General features: G+C 40.3%; 1 protein-coding gene across 2 annotated transcripts in view; it reads right to left on the reverse strand.

The window, feature by feature from the left end:
- SLCO5A1 (solute carrier organic anion transporter family member 5A1) overlaps positions 1-19,773 on the reverse strand; it is a 159,898-nt gene that overhangs the window by 72,400 nt on the left and 67,725 nt on the right. For both annotated transcript variants that reach the window (XM_015145540.3, XM_001099565.4), the window contains exon 4: positions 13,694-13,911. In XM_015145540.3, the coding sequence (XP_015001026.2) occupies positions 13,694-13,911 (218 nt within the window). The remainder of the gene's footprint in view (positions 1-13,693; positions 13,912-19,773) is intronic.

The raw sequence follows: 19,773 nt of genomic DNA on the forward strand, positions 1-19,773 counted from the left end.
GGTTTGGATGGTAGCACCAGGTCCATGTGGATTTCCTGATTCTTATGGCTGCCTGTGGTTACATAGGAGAGTGTTCTTGTACTTGGGAAACATACACTGAAGTATTAGGGACAGTAGAGTACCATACCCTCAATTTTTCAGAAATGTTAACAATTGGAGAATCAGGATGTAGGTACACTGGTGCCCTGTGCTATTTCTATAGCTTTCATGAAAATTCAAAATTATTTCAAAAACATAAAATTTAGAAGACCAAGATAGCAAAAAAGTTGTTAAACCTTCCTAAATTTGCAAACAAATACTTAATTTTTATGCAACAGAATGTATTTTAGATCAGTTTCTTGGTGTCATTTATAACTGTGTCATTGTAAAACCAAAGATGCAGTAAAAAGCATGATGGAGGAGAGATGATGAAATAATGATAGTGATTATCATTTTTTGATCATTTAATGCTAGGAAATCTTACAAATTCAAGCTGGCACTAAAACCAGGAAATACCTTAAGCGGTAGTAAAGTAGGAATAAAATTCCACACAAAGCACCAAAATTCAAGAGGTTATAATTTAAGGTGGTCTATACTCTGAAATCACTTTGAAAAGTAGTGTTAATAGCATTGGCAGATCATTTGCTCCTTCAGGTGCACAGTGACGACAGTGTAGGCAGCCCCATCATCCCGTGCATGCGGACCTGGTGTTAAATTGCACTCCAATCACAACAGAGCTGTGCTGCAATAAATCTGGTGCACCCAGTGGCCTCCAAAGCCTTTGGTCAAAATTCAGAAAATCTGAGATGGGTGGTGTGGATTCTTTTTTTTTTTTTTTTTTTTTGAGTTGGAGTCTTGCTCTGTTGCCCAGGCTGGAGTGCAGTGGCATGATCTCAGCTGACTGCAACCTCTGCCCCTAGGGTTCAAGCGATTCTCCTGCCTCAGCCTCCCGAGTAACTGGGATTACAGGCAAGTGCCTCCACGGCTAACGTTTTGTATTTTTAGTAGAGACAGAGTTTCACCATGTTAGGATGGTGTTGATTTCCTGACCTCGTGATCTGCCCTCCTTGGCCTCCCAAAGTGCTGGGATTACAGGTGTGAGCCACCGTGCCTGGCTGTGACTGGATTCTTATGGAAGCTGATAAGGGATGGTGTTTAGGAGCGACTGGATCAGTATCATGAGGGCAGAGGCCGTAATTTATTCTTCAAACCCCATTGATCACAGCATGATATAAGGCAGAAGGTATTGATATGTTTCTAATTTTTTGACCATTAGCCAAACGTGTTCCAGCATGTGTGAATATTTTATGCTCATTCATAAAATAAGTCACAATTTAAAGTTTGTGTTAGATGAAGGTCTTCATTTTTTTGTTTGTTTGTTTGTTTGTTTGTTTTAGATAAGGTCTCCCTCTTTTGCCCAGGCCAGGATGCAATGAAGTGATCATAGCTCACTGCAGCCTCAAACTCAGGGCTCAAGCAATCCTCCCGCATCAGCCTCCCGAGTAACTGGTACTATAAAAGGCCTTTATTTGGATGAGCAAAGCTTAAATGAGCACCAACTTCAGCGAACCTGAAAGGTGCAGTCATCTTTTCAAGCAGGCAGGGAGATGAAATTCCTGGGAGTTTATTTAGTTTGATGAGAAATATATCCCAGGCTGGAGAGGGCTCTGCAAGTCCCTGTCACACTGAAAGACCCCTCTTCTGTGGCTCCTTATATAGAAGCTGCAAGGTTTTTACCATAGGACCTGATAGCCCCAAATGAGTTGATTGGACCAGGGAAGGAGGCTGGACTCAGAGGTGCTACCTACAGGCAACCCAACAGCCACCAGAGGCCTGAGACACACTCTGTGAGCAAAGACTGGCCAAAAATCCCTTGACTTTGTTTTCCTTAGAGTGTTTGCATTAGAGACTATAAAGGGATAAGTAGGCAGAGAGTATGAAGATTGAGTGAGAGACAAAAGTAAGGAAAACTGACCCTGGAGCCACAGTGCAGTCTGCAGAGTGACTGTGGGGCTCAATGGCAATGGGCATATCCCTGTCTGCCAGGGGCCCAGCCGCTGGGGCTTCTGCTCTCCCCTGGAGTCTTGCACCAGGACCCCAGTATCTCAGGTGGCTTGAACTGGCTTCTGCTTTTTACAACCTGAAAGGATCTGTACCATGTCTTTTTGCTGTTGTGTTAGATTACTGAAACAAACTTTGTTTTAATGACATATTTGAAAAACGTACGCCAACAAAGGGATTGACCAAGCAAAAGAGGAAGACCCAGTTACCATGAACACCACTGAGTATGCCAGGCCTGTGAGAGCGGGCTGCTGCCTGCCCTTCCACTCTGTAGTCCTATGACTGCCCTGCCCCAAGTTTCATCCATGGCATAGTCTTCTTCATTTCTGTACTATTTGTGGATTTCCCACTGGTCTCCTTGGCAAATGTCAAACTCATCCATCAAGTTTCAGGATTGGCGTCTGCCCCTACTGGAAGCATTTACAGCTTCTCTAGACAGTCTAGGGGGCTCCCTCTCTGTGCTCTCATGTACTTGGTCCATAGCTCTAGTCATCAATTCTTAGGTTCTGCACGTGTTTGCCTGTCTGTTCCTTTCAGGAGACTATAAAAGCTCTGACTGCAGGACCTTGGGGTATCTGTACATCTTCAGCTCCCAGCATTCATCTGGCCTATAGGAGGCACTCAAAAAATATACTTGGAATGTATTTATTAATATTCTTTATTATATCATTCCAATAATTTGTACTAAAACAATAGCCATATACTTGTGAGAAAATGAAGTCCATTCCAAAGAGGCATAATTTCCTCCTGGGGAGCGGGTTAAGAGTTAAGAAAACGTAAGATGAAAGGTGGTTCACAGTGGTGAACTCACTGAAAATAAAAAATTATGCTCCTTTTTAAAGTATGGTTCTTTAATGCTAACAAATCCTTAGTGGTGTCAGATAAGATTATAAACTAAAATGTCCATTAAACAAAAATTAAAATACTAACAGGAGAAACAGAAAATACACAATATTGTCCTTTATCCAGCATATCTGAGAAAGAGGTATGCTTAATTTTTCAGATATCTGAGTGATGGCCTCTTTAAGCAACAAAGCTTCAAATATTTTTGCTGTATTAACTGGTAATACTAGAGAATGCATCGCATAATCAGACATTTTCTTCAAGATTCAAAGTCATAATTATAAATACTAATTTCTATAGGCTAATTAGTTTCACCATATTTTTTAACCTTCATTAATTTTCTGATTTTTTTTTTTCTGGTTGCAAGAAAATTCCATGCCCAGGATGTGTTGCTCATGTGTTTGTTTTTACCCACTGACATTGTGCATCCACACCAACTTTTCTTTTATGTTCTTCTAAAGAGCCCTTCTAAAAGTAAAATTAGATATTAATTTTGTTCCTTTTACATCTTTTTTTTAAATTTAAACTGGGGGTGGGATAAGGACTAGTGCTTGTTTTATTATTATACAAGATAGGTAAGTTAGTATTACAATGAAACAGTTGACTAAATTTTATTACCTCCAAATGTACATTTCTAGCCAGGTATAAATTATGAGTATTAAATACCAAACAAACATACTGGCCCATCTTAATGCTTTTCATAATTTTTGACATGGATGTATCTAGACATACTAGCATTTATCTAAAATTTAGCAGCCCAGGCAGTTTATTTTCCTTATGTTTAAATTCAACTAAAATACATACCCTTTTAAAAAAAATAATTTATTGTGCCAAAATTCACAGAATATAAAATTAACTATTTTAAAGTGAAAATGTTAGTGGAATTTAGTACAGTCACAATGTTGTGCAACCACCACATCTATCTAGTTTCAAAATATAAATACTTTCTTACTATTGAAAAAGTTAAGCATTTTATTTTCAGAAATGGGATTGGACTTCACTTTTATTTTATTCTCTAAATTTTCTGTCATGAACGTGTATTACTTTTAGGATCTTGTTTTAAAAGGTGCAATTTTAAAAGGATGCAGAAATGTGTCATCCCTGAAAGTCCTCCCTGACTCAGGCAGCCAATATGGATTCCTTCCTCCTCTTCCTTCCACCTCCTTAGAATGTGCATACCTCCATTTTAGGACTTAACATATTAATATTGTGTCTACTTTCCTTTCTGCCTCCCTTTGAGGGCAAGTTCTGTAACTTTCCATGTATGAGTCCTGAGTTCTTAGTCCTGTAGTAATTGTCCAATAAACATATTTGTGAGAAAGAAAAACAAAAAAAGAGAAATTTCCTTAGGATAGATATTGCCAGCCATTTATCTCAATAATTAAATTATTGGGTTCCATTTGGAAACCCATCTAGTCCTTTCCTAAAAGTCTTAAATAACACTCATTTCTTATATAAAAGTACATTTTGAGAGAAGAGTGATCAAACAGGCAGATAAAGGCAGCTTAAAGGGACTAACGTCAAACAAGGCATAAAATTCACATTGGGCACAGAGACCAAGAATGAAGATGACAGCAACCAGAGTGGAAGGTCATTGTTATATAAAAGATGGGGATTTTTATTGATAAATTTTAAAATAATGTGATACTGCCAAAATACAGGGTGCTTTGCAAAGAACATGAGCAGTACCAAGGCCTTTGCCTTGAGGGCATAGGAAAGGCCTCCTCAGCGGGGAGGAGGAAAAGTGATGTAATAAAGAAAGAGAGAACACCACATGATAATTATAGCTGAAGGAGGCCAGTGAGTGGATACTCCAGCTAGAACACATAAGTTTCTCTGTTAATCATGTTTGTAAATTTATATATTTTATAATGCTTTGACTTCTTAAAAGGCTTGCTGGCCAGGGACAGATTGCCCTCCCAGGACTACAGCCATTTCTTAGAGATAGCACTGGGCTCAGCCACCACTGGGAGCGTACCTTTCATAAACAAACCAACGAATCCCAAGGTGGTGGCCCCAACAACCTCCTTATCTAACTCACACACACTTCACATGTCCTAAATTGCCCAGGGTCAGGTACCAGACAACTGGAGGCCATCCTTATAGCCCAGAGCCTATGGACATTATTCAAACTAGCCAATCCTAAGCTCTTTCCCAAGGAAACCCCAATAAAGGTTGTGGCCCAGACTCTGGCCTCACTCCGATTCTGCCTCCTGACCAACCTGATGCTCCCCCTGTGGTCCTGCATGGCAGGGCCTGCCCCCTTCTCTTAGGAAGTGTAAGTAATTTATTCTATCAGTGGTATTAACCTTGTCATGTCATCACTCAGACATCTCTATACATTAAAATCCTATGGGTGCAAATGATTGAATAGCCTTTAACATCTCTTGAAACTCCCTTCTTTTATAAATACTTAAAGTGCAGTTGCCTCTCCATATCCATGGATTCTGCATCTGTGGATTCAACCAACCATGGATCTAAATACTCAGAAAAAAAAAAATGAATGGGTGCATCTGTACTGAACAGATACAGACTTTTTTCTTGTCCTTATTCTCCAATCAATACCATGTAACAACTATTTACATAGCATTAATATTGCATTAGGTATCATAAGTAACAAGAGATGATTTAACGTATACCAGAGGATGTGCGTAGCTTATTTGCAAATACTGCACCATTTTTATATCAGAGACTTAAGCATCATGGTTATTGGTATCCACCAAGGAGTTCTGGAACCAGTCCCCCATGAATACCAAGGGATGACTGTATTTAAATTTTCTTTTATCTCTAATCTTGTAGTTCCTATCATTTGTATTCTTTAAAGCCTTCTGGTGGATCAAAAAGTTGGTGAAAACATATGATCATCCTGCAGTGAAAACCTTAGTAACTTTTATGGCCTGTGAATCTCACATGATCCTGTATGTGTTTGAGCATTTGGCAGATACAACTTTTCCATGCCTGTTATCCAGAAGAATGAAACTATTTTTAGTCAGGGTTTTCTGTAAAAGCAAAACCAAGACTGCTTATCATATGCAACATGGCCAACACAGGATGTACAGGCCCTCATTTCCTGTTCATTTTCTTTGAAAGAAATTACCCCACGGGTTTCCCAATCTAAGGCCCCATGAAGATACTCTATGTCCTCCCACCCCTGCAAAACACACCGGCAAATAGCATTAGCTGCTTGCCTGGAAAAGACAGGAACTAGATGACACTAGCATACCACAGTCACCTTGCAGCTTAGCACATCGAGCCCAAGACACTTACCTACGACAAGGGGGTAGAAACGATGGCTGCCAGAGCCTAAAAGACATCATTAGTGGCTCCTGGCTGCAGTACTACTCTGCTTGTTTAAATCAGCACTTGTGAGTATTTTCACATACCTTTCTAAGGAGATGCTACTCTGATGAGTCATCCCACAGTTATTTTGCTGAGTATAAAGAAAGAGCTTTCTTTTTTAGGGATTCTCTGCCTGGACTGTTACCATTTACCTTTCACCTCCTAAGGTGCAAGTTCAAATCTAAAGATGTGGCTTACCACCAGAAATCACACATACAATAAAATAAAAGTTAGACAGAAAAGAAACAAAGAATTCAATACACAGAAAACGTAAATAGAGCAGAGCATCCAAACTGGGGGAAAGAATTAAATGTGGCCGTAAGACTTTTCCTGGGTTTCAGATTTGACTCTGACTTTCCTGGCCATCAAAGCAAAAAGCTGTGTAATCATCATTATCAGAAACGCAGAAACATTCTACTTTCTCCCTGGAAAACAAAGTTTTTCCTAACTATGTTCTAGAGCTGTGATTTTCACAGTGCGGTTCCTGGACCAACAGCTTCAGTATCATCTGGGAAATTGTTAAAAAAAAACAAAGCTAATTCTCAGGCCCCCCTCCAGACCTACTGAATCAGAGACTGTGGACTGGGGCCTAGAGACCTGGGTTTAAGGGAGAGTTTGTGGTGATGCTGATGTAGGCTAGGTTCGAGAACCATTGATCTTTGGAAAGGGGTTTTATATAAAGGGCACTGAGCAACCATCCTATGGCAAATATGGGGAATTCAAGCAGCAACTTTCAATAAAGCTGCAAACACAAAATAAAGGGCAATTTAGCAAGGGAAGTATGTATGCAGGAAGACTAAGAGCACAGGGCCCAGGCATGTAGCTTTTAGTGATTCCTCTTTGCTGGGTCAAAAATTGACCTGAGCACATTCATACTATACTTGTTCCAAAACACCTAGCAAAGGACCATATACAATGGTTCTGGGTGTTCTTAGGCAGCTCAAGTTCAGAATTTATTCCTTCTGCTTCTCTCAACTAGCTCCTCTCCCCGTTACCTGAGGTTCAAACCCTATAACCACTTCTGGTACCTCTCTCTCCATTATTCCCATACCAGTTGTCACATCCTAAAGAAATGACCTCTTTCGCCAGATGCAATGGCTCATGTCTATAATCCCAACATTTTGGGAGGCCGAGGCGGTGGATCACCTGAGGTCAGGAGTTCGAGACCAGCCTGGCCAACATGGTGAAACCCCATCTCTACTAAAAATACAAAAAGTAGCCAGGCGTGGTGGCAGGTGCCTGTAATCCCAACTACTTGGGAGGCTGAGGCAGGAGAATCGCTTGAGCCTGGGAGGCGGCGTATGCAGTAAGCAGAGATCACGCCACTGCACTCCAGAGTGAAACAAAGACAGATGGTCTCAAAAAAAAAAAAAAAGAAAAAGAAATGACCTCCTTCTTCCCTCCTCTCGTTCAATAATTCATTCATCAAATATTTACTATGTACTTACTAGGTGGTGTAAACTCAGCAGAAATGTAATGGACCAAAAAAAAAAAAAATCCCTGTCTTCAAGGAGCTTACTTTCTCATTGGGGAGGCAATAAATAAGTAAGTACAATCCACGGTAGGTGAGTGATGGGTGCTAAGGAGAAAACCAAAGGCAGAATGGAGGTAAGAAGCCTTGGAGGAAAGGTCAGCGATTTTTAACAGGGTGGCTAAGGAACGCCTCACTGGAAAGGGGCCATGTGAGAAGCGCACTGAGGAACGTGAGAGAACATTCCCAGCACATGTGTGGCAAGTGTAAAAGTCCTGGAGTGAGACTGTGTCTGGCATGTTTGAGGACCAACAATGAGGCCAGTGCAGCTGAAGCAGAACACACAATAAACAAATGGGATTGAAAGGAGAAAGAGTCGAAGAGGTAACCAGGGGTTAAATCATAGGTCACAAAGGAGTGGACTTGTCTGTGAATGAGCTGGCAGACCACAGAGCTTTGAGCAAAGGAGTGGCATTTTAACATTTCTAGCTGCTGAGTGGGAGACAGGTAGAAAGGCAGCAAGGGTCAAAGCAGCAGGGCCAGTTTAGCAGGCTGCTGTGCTCTCCCTCTCTACTAGTGGAAACCTCCCCACCGGGCTCTGTCTGCAGCTGTCTACCTGTGCCCCTTCCTGACAATCTGCTCCTCCTCCTCCCTAATCTACCTCTTCCACTGCTACCAAACACCGGCTCAGACCTCCCCATTCCCCATTAGAAAAGCAATCGGAGAACTCACACTAGAACTCACGCTCTCCACCATATGCCCTGCTTGACCTTCCCAACCTCATCTCCCTGGTCTCTGCCACATATATCCAACGCACCAACCACAAAACGCTTGTTCAGTGCTTTCAAATACATCTACACAGTCCCAGTTTCTGGTCTTTGCTCTCTCTGCCTGAATATACCTGACACCCACCTCCACCTTCTGAAATCCTCCCAGTCTTTCGAGGTTCATCCCAAATCCCACCTCCTCCACATAACTTTTCCTGATCCCTCAACTAGATGTTCCCTCTGCAGCCTTGAACCTCCACACCATTGCACCTGTTCTCTTTTTATGGTCTTTAATACATTTCCATCTGTATTTGTCCTGGCTCCCTCAGTGGACTCTAAGCTCTTGGAGGGTAAACCATGGCTCACTCAACTTTATAACAAAAGCATGGAGTACAACACCTTCTATAGAGTGAACACTCAGTGAATTCAATGATACCAGCATTATCCTTCCATGAGCAAAATTCTCTAACTTTCAGTGGCCTCTTTAAATCAGTTTATCACCTCAGGGCAACTATTTTATTTAGTTAGGATTTTAAATATATTGCACTCTAACAGACAAAACTCTAGCAGAGAAAAAATCTGTTAAATTTTATGCTTGATTAATAATACTAAGCAATTAAGCTTCAAAGATTAAAAAGTGGACATAGAAAGTAAAATCCTTCTTATGATTAACTGCCACCAAAAGTTTTTTAGATAGAAAGCTGCCCAGTTAAATTTGGAATGCTTTAAAATGCTGGACCTCAAACCTCAGGAAAATGGATTCACTTAAATATTTTAAGTGTTTATTTTTATTGGTAAGATTTTTGATGGAATCAATGCTAATCTCTTTGTGGAATGTAATGCAGATACACTGAGAATTCTACTTTCCCCTTTGTGGTGTCTTAAATCAGCATTATTCCTGCATAATTTATAATAAGAGTATGAAAACACTGAGTCAGATTTTTCTCAATGTCTGTCATTAAAATGTGGAGGTGGACTTATATTTTCTTCTAACATTCTCTGCAGTAGAACTACTTCCCAAAAGGGCACCATTCTGTATGGCTCAAATAATTTTATTTTCCTTTTTTTTTTTTTTTTTTTTTTTTTAAGATGCAGTCTCACCTCTGTTGCACAGGCTGGAGTGCAGTGGCACAATCTTGGCTCACTGCAACCTCCACTTCCCGGGTTCAAGCAAATCTCCTGTTTCAGCTTCCCAAGTAGCTGGGATTACAGGTGCTCACCACAACACCCATCTAATTTTTGTATTTTTAGTAGAGACTGGGTTTTGCCATGTTGGCCAGGCTGGTCTCAAACTCCCAACCTCAGTTGATCCACCTCAGCCTCCCAAAGTGCTGGGATTACAGGCATGAGCCACTGCACCTGGCCAATAATTTTCTGTTTAAGGAATTATAAGTTACCAACTTCTACCTCCTCTTTGAAGGTACTAATATTGGTATCCAAATTTGAAATACAAAATAAAGACCAAAAATCCAAGTGTGGTGGCTCACACTTGTAATCCCAGCACTTTGGGAGGCTGAGGCAGGCAGATCCCTTGAGCCCAGGAGTTCTAGACCAGCCTGTGAAACATGGTGAAATCCCATCTGTACAAAAAATGCAAAAATTACCTAGGTGTGGTGGCACAGGCTTGTAGTCCCAGCTACTAGGGAGGCTGAGCCAGGAAGGATCACTTGAGACTGGGAGGTTGAGGGTGCAGCAAGCCAAGTTCATACCACTGCACTCCAGCCTGGGTGACAGAGAGAGACTCTGTCTCAATAAAATAAAAATAGAATAAAAAATTTAAAAATTAAGTCCAAAAGAAGCCCCACTCCAGAAAATAGAAGGGAAAGCAGGATCTGGGAGTCAAACTCAGATTTAACTCAAAATGGACTTTTCTATGAATCATTCTTTAAGGCAAGACCTCAATAATAAATCTCAGCTTTGTTTAAAAAAAAAAAATGATGTCAATAGCAGAACGATTCCTGGGGATTTAATTTGTCCTTTGGAAAATTATATTAAATATTAATCACTTTCTTCAGGTGATATGTGTTAGATACACTAAAGGAAATAGATGTATACAAGATAAAAATGAATTAATTTTAAATATTCTAATTGAACATTATTTTAATATCATCAATGTCATTTTTGGCAAAATATTTTCAATATAATTCAATTAAAACAGTATTTCTTTCTAACAAGATAATGTGTCTCTTGAAGTTCCAGTCTTGATATGATTAGAGAATCCAGTACAAGTGGAAATAATAAAATGAATCAGTTGTGTGTCCCAGTCAGGAGATTTGGCTGCAGAAGTAGGATTAGTCATGATAATCAAGGCATAGGGTAAAAAAAGGAGGCTTTATCAAAAATACTCATAAGAAAATCAGAATAGAAACAGATTTTATAAACCAACTACCCATCACCGTTCAAAGACTCCTCTTATTCTTGTTTTTAAAAGAAAATATCTTGAACCATCACATTGAGCATAGAGAAGACAAAGAAAAGCAACCCCTGGCAGTACAGGAAGATCTCCCATAAAATAGTGTATAGATTCAATTTCCAAAACCATTTTTGAATTCTCAATGGCCCTGATCGCTTTTGAAACTGCATGTCTAAGTATGGGTTCCCCAGGAGCAGGACCTGAGACAAGAGTTCACGTCCAAATAATTTATTTGGGCAACTCAGGGAACGCTGGGTGGAGAGCATGGTGGAAGTGCACTGGAAGGGAGGAGAGCCCACAAAAGACACAGAGACACACCTCAGAATTGCCTCCTCCAAGAGGGGCAGGAGCCGCGGTGCTTATCCAGTCATCCGCTTAAGACTTATCTGGGGCATGGGAGGCCAGGGGTTTCATTCCTTGGTACCTGAAAACCGCCTCAAGCAGGAGCCAAGCAGTTTTCTCAGCCCACAAAAAAAAAACTTCAGGCAAATAATTTCAGTCCCGGCAGTTAGTGGACCTCCGCCATGAAAACGGTAGGGTCCAAAAATGTGAACAGGGCATTGATCGCATTGTCTACACTGCATCTTCCAAAAGAACTTCATTCCCAGCAACAGTTGTATCTGCTGTTGGTATTTGATACCAATCTTCTCCCCACTTTTTTATACTGTCCAATAGATGATATATTTCATATTCAAGTCACCTAACCCTAAGCTATAAAACATATAATTTTATCTTATGTATGACTTTATTTCTCCCTTTGAGTCTACTTTATAGTCTCCATAAATGAAAACTCAAAGGCTGGCCAGGCATGGTGACTCACGCCTGTAATACCAGCACTTTGGGAGGCCGAGGAAGGTGAATCACCTGAGGTCAGGAGTTCGAGACCAGCCTGGCCAACATGGTGGAACACCATCTCTACTAAAAAAAAAAAAAAAAAAAAAAAATTCAAAAAATTAGCTGGGCATGGGCGGGCGCCTGTAATGACAGCTACTCAAGAGGCTGAGGCAGGAGAATTGCTTGAACCTGGGAGGCAGAGATTGCAGTAAGTGGAGATCGCACCACTGCACTCCAGCCTGGGCGACCCATCTCAAAAAAAAAAAGAATCGGCCGGGCGCAGTGGCTCAAGCCTGTAATCCCAGCACTTTGGGAGGCCGAGACGGGCGGATCACGAGGTCAGGAGATCGAGACCATCCTGGCTAACACGGTGAAACCCCGTCTCTACTAAAAAATACAAAAAACTAGCCGGGCGAGGTGGCAGGCGCCTGTAGTCCCAGCTACTCGGGAGGCTGAGGCAGGAGAATGGCGTGAACCCGGGAGGCAGAGCTTGCAGTGAGGTGAGATCCAGCCACTGAACTCCAGCCTGGGCGACAGAGCGAGACTCCGTCTCAAAAAAAAAAAAAAAAAAAAAAAAAAAGAATCACAAAGACTATTGCTATGTTTTAAATTCTTTGACATCAACCTTGTCTCAATTGAGTTGTGAAAAAAAAAAATCACTCTTTTGATAGTAGCCATAATGGTCTATAGCAGGTTCACAAAAATGATGGGCCAGTGCACATGGGAAGAGATCAGGCCATGCCAGCGTCCAGAGAACAATTTATGTTATTAGAGCATAAGAAGTCATGCACAGTTCCAAAAGTACACAGTGTCACAAAATCATGGGAAGGGAGAGGGCCAAATCTAAAATGTAACTGGAAAGAAGCATTTTCAATGAAATAGCACTTCATTTGCTTTCAAAAAATACAGTCTTTAAAAATGGTTCAATCTAACTGTTATTATTCTTAGGCCATAGGGACATGTCTGTAACATATGAGTAACTTTATTCTAGGGTGGAAATGTTCCTCTTTGGCCACACTGTGTATACAGTCAAAATGAGATGATAACGTGCCTAGGTAAATTTTACCTAACACAACCTTGACTGATGAAAGCACTTGATAAATATTGTGCTTCATAATTTATACCAAAAAAAATCAATTCAGAGAATGTTGGAAACAAAATTGAAACTAATGGGAGCGTCACATTATAGGTTTCTAGAATTAAAGGGACTTATTTTCATTCAACAGATATACGAAACACTGAACAAATATTGTCTGGTCATGATCACTTCAAATTGTTTAGGTTATAGATTGCCTAATCTAGCTTAATATAATCAGCATTTTTAAGATAAATAAAAATGAAAAAAATAAACTATACATCACCAAGACCTTCTGAATACTTTTACACTGGGTTTGGAGGCCCATCCCCTGGCCACCCTTCTCTGAGCCTATATGCAAGCATTTGACACAGCTGCTAAGTGAGATCCCTTTCTAGTGGTAGGTTTTATACTTATGTAGGCATCAAACCACACACCAAAGCCACTATTATTCCCCTGAAACAAACCCTCCATGGCACAATGCACTTGATTTTTAATATTTTAAAAATCAGACATCTCTAATTATAGTAAATAACATATATAGACACCTGTTTCTTTATGATCTAAATCAGTGCTTCTCAAACTGTGTGTGAGGAAAAGCCATTTTTTAAAATTATGATTTCTAGCCTGTCATCTACTAATACTTTTGCGAAATACACAAATGAATAATTTAAAAATTAATTTTAAATAACAAAATATAAGCTTAATTTTTAAATTATTATTAGATGCAACACAAAAAAAATTACTCTGTCAAGTTTCTAAAAGTTTTGCAACACTTACTCTCAATCTTAGTACTTATCTGGCCACAAGCCAACCACAGACAGTGGGTAGACAGCACTGGCCTGGGACCACACTTTGAGTAGCACTGACCAAAGCTCCATGCATGTATTTATTCAAGAGGTATACTTTACCTCTGACATCCTTTCCAAATCCCATAGAAGAAACTTTTTTGTCCACTTGTTCACTGTTGTTTGATTTCTCCTTCAGAACATCGTCATCACTAACAGCATCAACAGAAAACTTTTTCTTTTTCTTTTTCTTGTGTCGAGGTGGAAGCTTTTTTGGAAAAGTAAACATTGGGAATATCACAAGAAACATTGCAATGGCACAAAGGAGGAATCCACTCCACCTAAAAAATTGGAAAATGTGAATAGCATTTATGGCTTTTCTTTTGTGAGTGAGGACAAATTAGCAAAGTAGAAGTTTGTGGTGAAAAAATTCTCGAGAAAACTTTTTGTAATCAACTGTAAAGCAGTGGGAAGTTGAGCAAACTAAGAAAATGAAGGAATTCTCCCTTTCTGTGATGTAAATGAGAAATCTACTCAATAATTATACTAGTGTTATACTGAATATTATAAACAGCAACCTGATTAGAATTTCATTCAAGTGTTTTTGAGCACCAATGAGTTAGTTCTGCTAGCATTGCTAACCTTCTATGATGTGTATTTTATGATATATCACTAAATTATAAATTCAATAGAAAAATAATGTAGACTATAGCATGTTATATGGACCAATATAGACATTTCTTTCTCATAAGAAAAGCATTAATATCCCATGTGAAATATGTTTTACATTATTGAGAATATTCAAATATTTTTCTGCAAACACTTAAGAATGCATTGACCCAGCCGGGTGCAGTGACTCACACCTACAATCCCAGCATTTTGGGAGGCTGAGACAGGAGTTTGAGACCAGCCTGGCCAACACGGTGAAACCCTGTCTCTACTAAAAATACAAAAATTAACCGGGTATGATGGTGTGCACCTGTAATCCCAGCTACTCGGGGATTACCTGAGAATCACTTGAACTTGGGAGGTGGATGTTGCAGTGAACAGAGATCAGGCCACTGCATTCCACACTCCAGCTTGGGTGACAGAGCAAGACTTAAAAAATAAAAGAATGTATTGCTGCCCACTTAGCTGGCCTTCACAATACTTCACCAAGTATGAGGGTTACCGACAAAGACATTTAAACTTAGCCCTTGCCGTCAAGAACCTACAACCTATTCATAAACAAGCCAAAAATATAAGAAACAACCTCTAAAAAATGCAAAATGCATATAATTAAATGTTAGATTATATGGTACAGATTATGAGTGCTATCAAAATTCAGAGAAGGGAAATGAATGTGTATTGGAAAGCTTCCCAAGAAAAGTAGAACAGGAGCTATTAGACTCACACTTCTGTCTTTAAATTCACCTGAGCTTGCCACGTTGCAGAGCACTGGGAAGCAAATACAGAGAGTAGAATGAAATTGTAGTATTAGAGCCCTGGGCTTCTTGACTGCATGATGCCCCGTGGATCAATTTCTCAGTCCCCTTTCAACATTTCCTTAGCAATCAGAGGTCCCTGGCCCTCCCTAACAGGGTAGCCATGTTCTAACTACGATTCCTCACCTCCAAACTCTGCCATTCAAGCTTCCAAGTTCAGAAATAGTCAACACATTCCCATCAATTGTAAGCAGAATGCAAGCAGCATCATAAGTATTAATACTGAATTCAATCAAGTAAGAATATAGATCCATTGCAAAGTGAAAATTCATTTTTTAAAATAAGTTTCTATTAAGTGCTGTTATCAGCTACTAAAGGTCACAGTTGAGAGAATGATTCCTACAATTAGTCATTAATAATTAAGTGTGCTATTTTCAAAGATATTTAAAGTTACATCAAATGAAGATTTTAAGATAGTCAGGAAAGGGCTTTATTTTGAGAAGTTTGCTCAGGGCAGACTTCCAGCAATCTCAGTTATTCAGAATGTAACCACCAGCCCAGTGCCTGACACAGATTAGGTACTCAAAAAAAATCTGCTGAATAAATAAATTGAAAGAGACAGTTTTGATTTTAAAAAGGTCAGCTGGGCACAGTGGCTCACGCCTGTAATCCCAGCACTTTGGGAGGCCGAGGTGGGTGGATCACCTGAGGTCAGGAGTTCGAGACCAGCCTGCTAAACATGGTGAAACCCTGTCTCAACTAAAAATACAAAAATTAGCTAGGCATGGTGGCAAGTGCCTGTAATCCCAGCTACTCGGGAGGCTGAGGCAGGAGAATGGCTTGAACCCAGGAGGCAGAGGTTGCAGTGAGCCGAGACCTTGCCACTGTACTCCAGCCTGGGCAATAAGAGTGAAACTCTGTCTCAAAAATAAAAATAAAAATAATTTAAAAGGTCATCTGTCTACAGAGAACATAGCTATGATAATGCCTGGCCCCTCTTACTACTTGGCTGCTTACGAGGTTCTTACCCATCAGGCACTGCTCACTTGCCTCTGGAGCCAGTCTCCACAAACTCTCCATTCCAGTCCCCCGAATCCCTGCAGCTCCCTGAGCTCTCACACTCTCTCCAGAAGAGGGCAGGCAGTGTACTGTAGGGGACACCTCATGGGCTGTGGCTTCAGACAGATCTGGGTTTGTATCCTGTCTTTACCACTTGCTTACTATAGGATCCTGGGAAAATTATTTTGCTTTTCCAAATTGGCCTTCTTATCTACAAGAGGGGTAATAAGTATGTTTGGGGATCATCGAAATTAAATAAGACAATGTTATGATGGACGTCATAAAATGTCTGTCCCCAAATTAGCAATCGGTTCATGATAGCTAGTTTTGTGTGGTTGCTTTGCTTTTTAATTAATTTATTTATTCATTTTGATTTTTTTTCTCTAGAGACAGTGCCTTACTCTGTCACCCAGGCTGGAGTGCAGTGGTACAATCATGGCTCACGGCAGCCTTGACCTCCCAAGTTCAAGTGATCCTTCCATGTCAGCCTACCAAATAGCTGGGACTACAGGTGCAGTGGCTAATTTTTAATTTTTTTATAGAGAAGTGGGGGGTCTCACCATGTTGCCCAGGTTGGTCTTGAACTCCTGGGCTCAAGTGATCTGCCCGCCTCAGCCTCCCAAACTGCTGGGATTATAAGTGTGAGCCACTGCACCCGGCATGCTTTTTACATAGCATTGCACTCAGCCTCCCTGCCCATCCCAGCCCCAGCCATTGACTTAAAATTATATGCAAACATTAAAAATTTACTTGTAATAGCCCAAAGTGAAGGTGCGTAACAGGAAGGGGAGAAATATGGCAAATAAACAAAAATAATACAAAAATAATACTAAAGTGTGGGGTCGCTTCAAAGCAGAGCAAACTGACTCATTCTTCAACAGTCTCAAATAACATCGATACAACACATGATATAATAATGATACTAAAGAGGACTCTGAGAAAAGCTGAGTGAGACAAGAAAGTGTGCAGTACATGTTGGAAAAAGACACATCAATACTAGCTACACTTGAAAAGCCAAGCTACCTAAATCCCTTTCATGAACCGTGACTCAGAGACCATTCACTAAGGGGGCCAGTAAGAGAATAGACTGAGAGCTCTGCTCTGGGTCAGTTTCTTTTCTCAGCTCTCACTGACTCTGAGGCCTATGGAAAATTACTGAACTCCCTGAACATCAATTTCCTCAGCTGCAAAATGCACATAATACCAGTGACTACCTATGGTTGTTACAAGGCTTAAATGAGAATTTTTGTAGAGCTTAATATAATGCTGGACACAAAATAAGCACCCAATACATTTTAGCATTATTCATTCCTTCCTTCCGTCTTCTCCCTCTCGTCATTCACCTATTGAAAACTTATCATTGCTGCTATACATCATAAAAAATAACATTGCATCAAATAACTGTTTTTGTTCAAGGTAGAAGTCTGTTACAAGTAGTTACTCAATAAAATTCAAAGTTGTGTTTAAATAGACCCTCATTATATGTTTCTATATTGACAGTCTTTATCATGTGTAGAACTAACATTGAGCCATTAAAAATGGGTAAAATTACTTCAGCGCTGATTAGATTCAAAGGACTGAATAGCTAACACATACTGTACAGCAGGAACAACTTAGAGTGCCAGACATGTAAACTCATTCATTCCTCACAATGACCCTATGATAATAAGTACCATAACTACCTTCTTTTATGGATTATAAAAACTGAGGCACAGAGTAACTTCCCCAAGGTCACATAGGTATTAGGTGGCAGACTAGGGTTTAAACCCAGGGGAATATGGCTTCAGGGTCATATACTCTTCATCTCTCAATTTTATTTATTTATTATTTATTTATTTTGAGATAGAGTCTCACTCTGTCACTCAGGCTGGAGTGCAACGGCACGATCTCAGCTCACTGCAACCTCCGCCTCCCAGCTTCAAGCGATTCTCCTGCCTCAGCCTCTCGAGTAGCTGGGACTACAGGCATGCGCCACCACACCTGGCTAATTTTTTGTATTTTTAGTAGAGATGGAGGCTCGCCACGTTGGCCAGGGTGATCTCAAACTCCTGACCTTCAAGTGATCCACCTGCCTCGGCCTCCAAAAGTGTTGGGATTACAGGCATGAGCCACCATACCCAGCTCTCATCTCTCAATTTTGCTGCCAACTGGACTAACGTCTCCTAAAAACAGTTCAAAAGACAGCATAAAGCACTGGTAAGACTAAAGCTCCTGCCTTCCCTCCTTCTCCCTACCCGAGTTGGTTCTCCCCATCTTTCCCTCCAGATGTTTCCCTGTCACTGTGCCCTCCTTAAGGACCTCTAAATAGAACACAGAACATATGCTGGATGTTCACAAATAGAGTTAATTAATCTGGTTTTCTGACAATGAAAAAAGTCTCTACTCTGATTTATTTCAGAACTGGAAAGAAAACAGACAAGACCAGAAATTTCACTATGAGTCAAGAACTTAAAACTCCTGTGTTACTTCCCTAACGCTGACAGGGGAACTCCTTTCTGTATGATTTAAAAATTCTACCAGACATAACACTTCCAACTTCAAAGAGCATTACTTATGAAAATAGGAAGTGTGTATAACAACTGGTATCTGTTAGCTGTTTTGAAAATCAATAGTGTTAAACATTATTCCTACCAACCTCAGAGTTACAATGTTATTATCATGTAATGAAACACAGAGAAAACAAAGTACTCTAAGACACTCTAGAAAGTAATTACTTTCTCCATGTGCATCTATGTTCCAAAAAAAAGTGAGTAATTACTTGGCACGTATCTTTTCTAATACTGAAGCATTCTCTTTACTATAAAGTGAAAATGCCTTATCAATGTATATATATTGCTAACCCACATGAAATGAATTCAGGACACCAATATTTTCAGTTAGTGCTTGCAATTGTAAAAAATAACTTATTATGTTCAAGTTGAGGACTGCAAGAACTCAAACACGACTCTGTTATTTGGATAAATAACATAACATCCAAAGTTGAAGTTCTCATTCTGAGTCCTAAGCATCACTTATTTTGCAAGACAGTTAAGTCTTAGGAAGTGAGAAAGCAGTTAAATCTCTAGCACACGTGAGGAAACAAAATATTAGCAAGAAAAAAGGGTCACTGAGAGTGTGACAATGGAAAAGCAGGACTGGCATTCCAGGCAGTGGGAGAGGGTTGTAAAGCAGACACACAAATACAATAAGAAAGTGAAAACAATGTATTTTTTTAAGGCACAGAAAAGATACTGAAAGGTATGATTAAAGTCAGCAGGAAAGTCCCCACACAGCCACAGCAGTCCTTTTCCTTCACTCTGCTATAAAGGAAGCACCCCAAACCTGAAGAATGCGGATTAAGCCAGTGTCCCCAAACCCTCTGTATAAGCTCCCTGCTATAAGAAGTGGCTTCAGGAACACAATCTGATTCATGTGACAGTTGTGGAGGTCAGAAGTGTAAAATGGCTGAAAGGGCTGCGTGCCTTCTGGAGGCTGGGGAAGAGCCCATTTCCTTGCTTTTCCAGCTTCTAGAGTCCACCTGCATTCTTTGCTCGCAGCCCCTTCCTCCATCTTCAAGGCACATCACTCCAACCTGTGCTTCAATCAGCAAATCTCCTTCTCTGATTCTTGCCCTCCTGCCTCGCTCTTTCCTTTGATTACGTTGGGCCCACCCAGGTCATCTAAAATAATCTCAGAGTCCTTAATCACATTTGCAATGTCCCTTTTGCCATGTAAGATAAC

The sequence above is a fragment of the Macaca mulatta genome, chromosome 8 (assembly GCF_049350105.2).
Source record: "Macaca mulatta isolate MMU2019108-1 chromosome 8, T2T-MMU8v2.0, whole genome shotgun sequence".
In the NCBI taxonomy this organism is placed as follows: Eukaryota; Metazoa; Chordata; class Mammalia; order Primates; family Cercopithecidae; genus Macaca; species Macaca mulatta.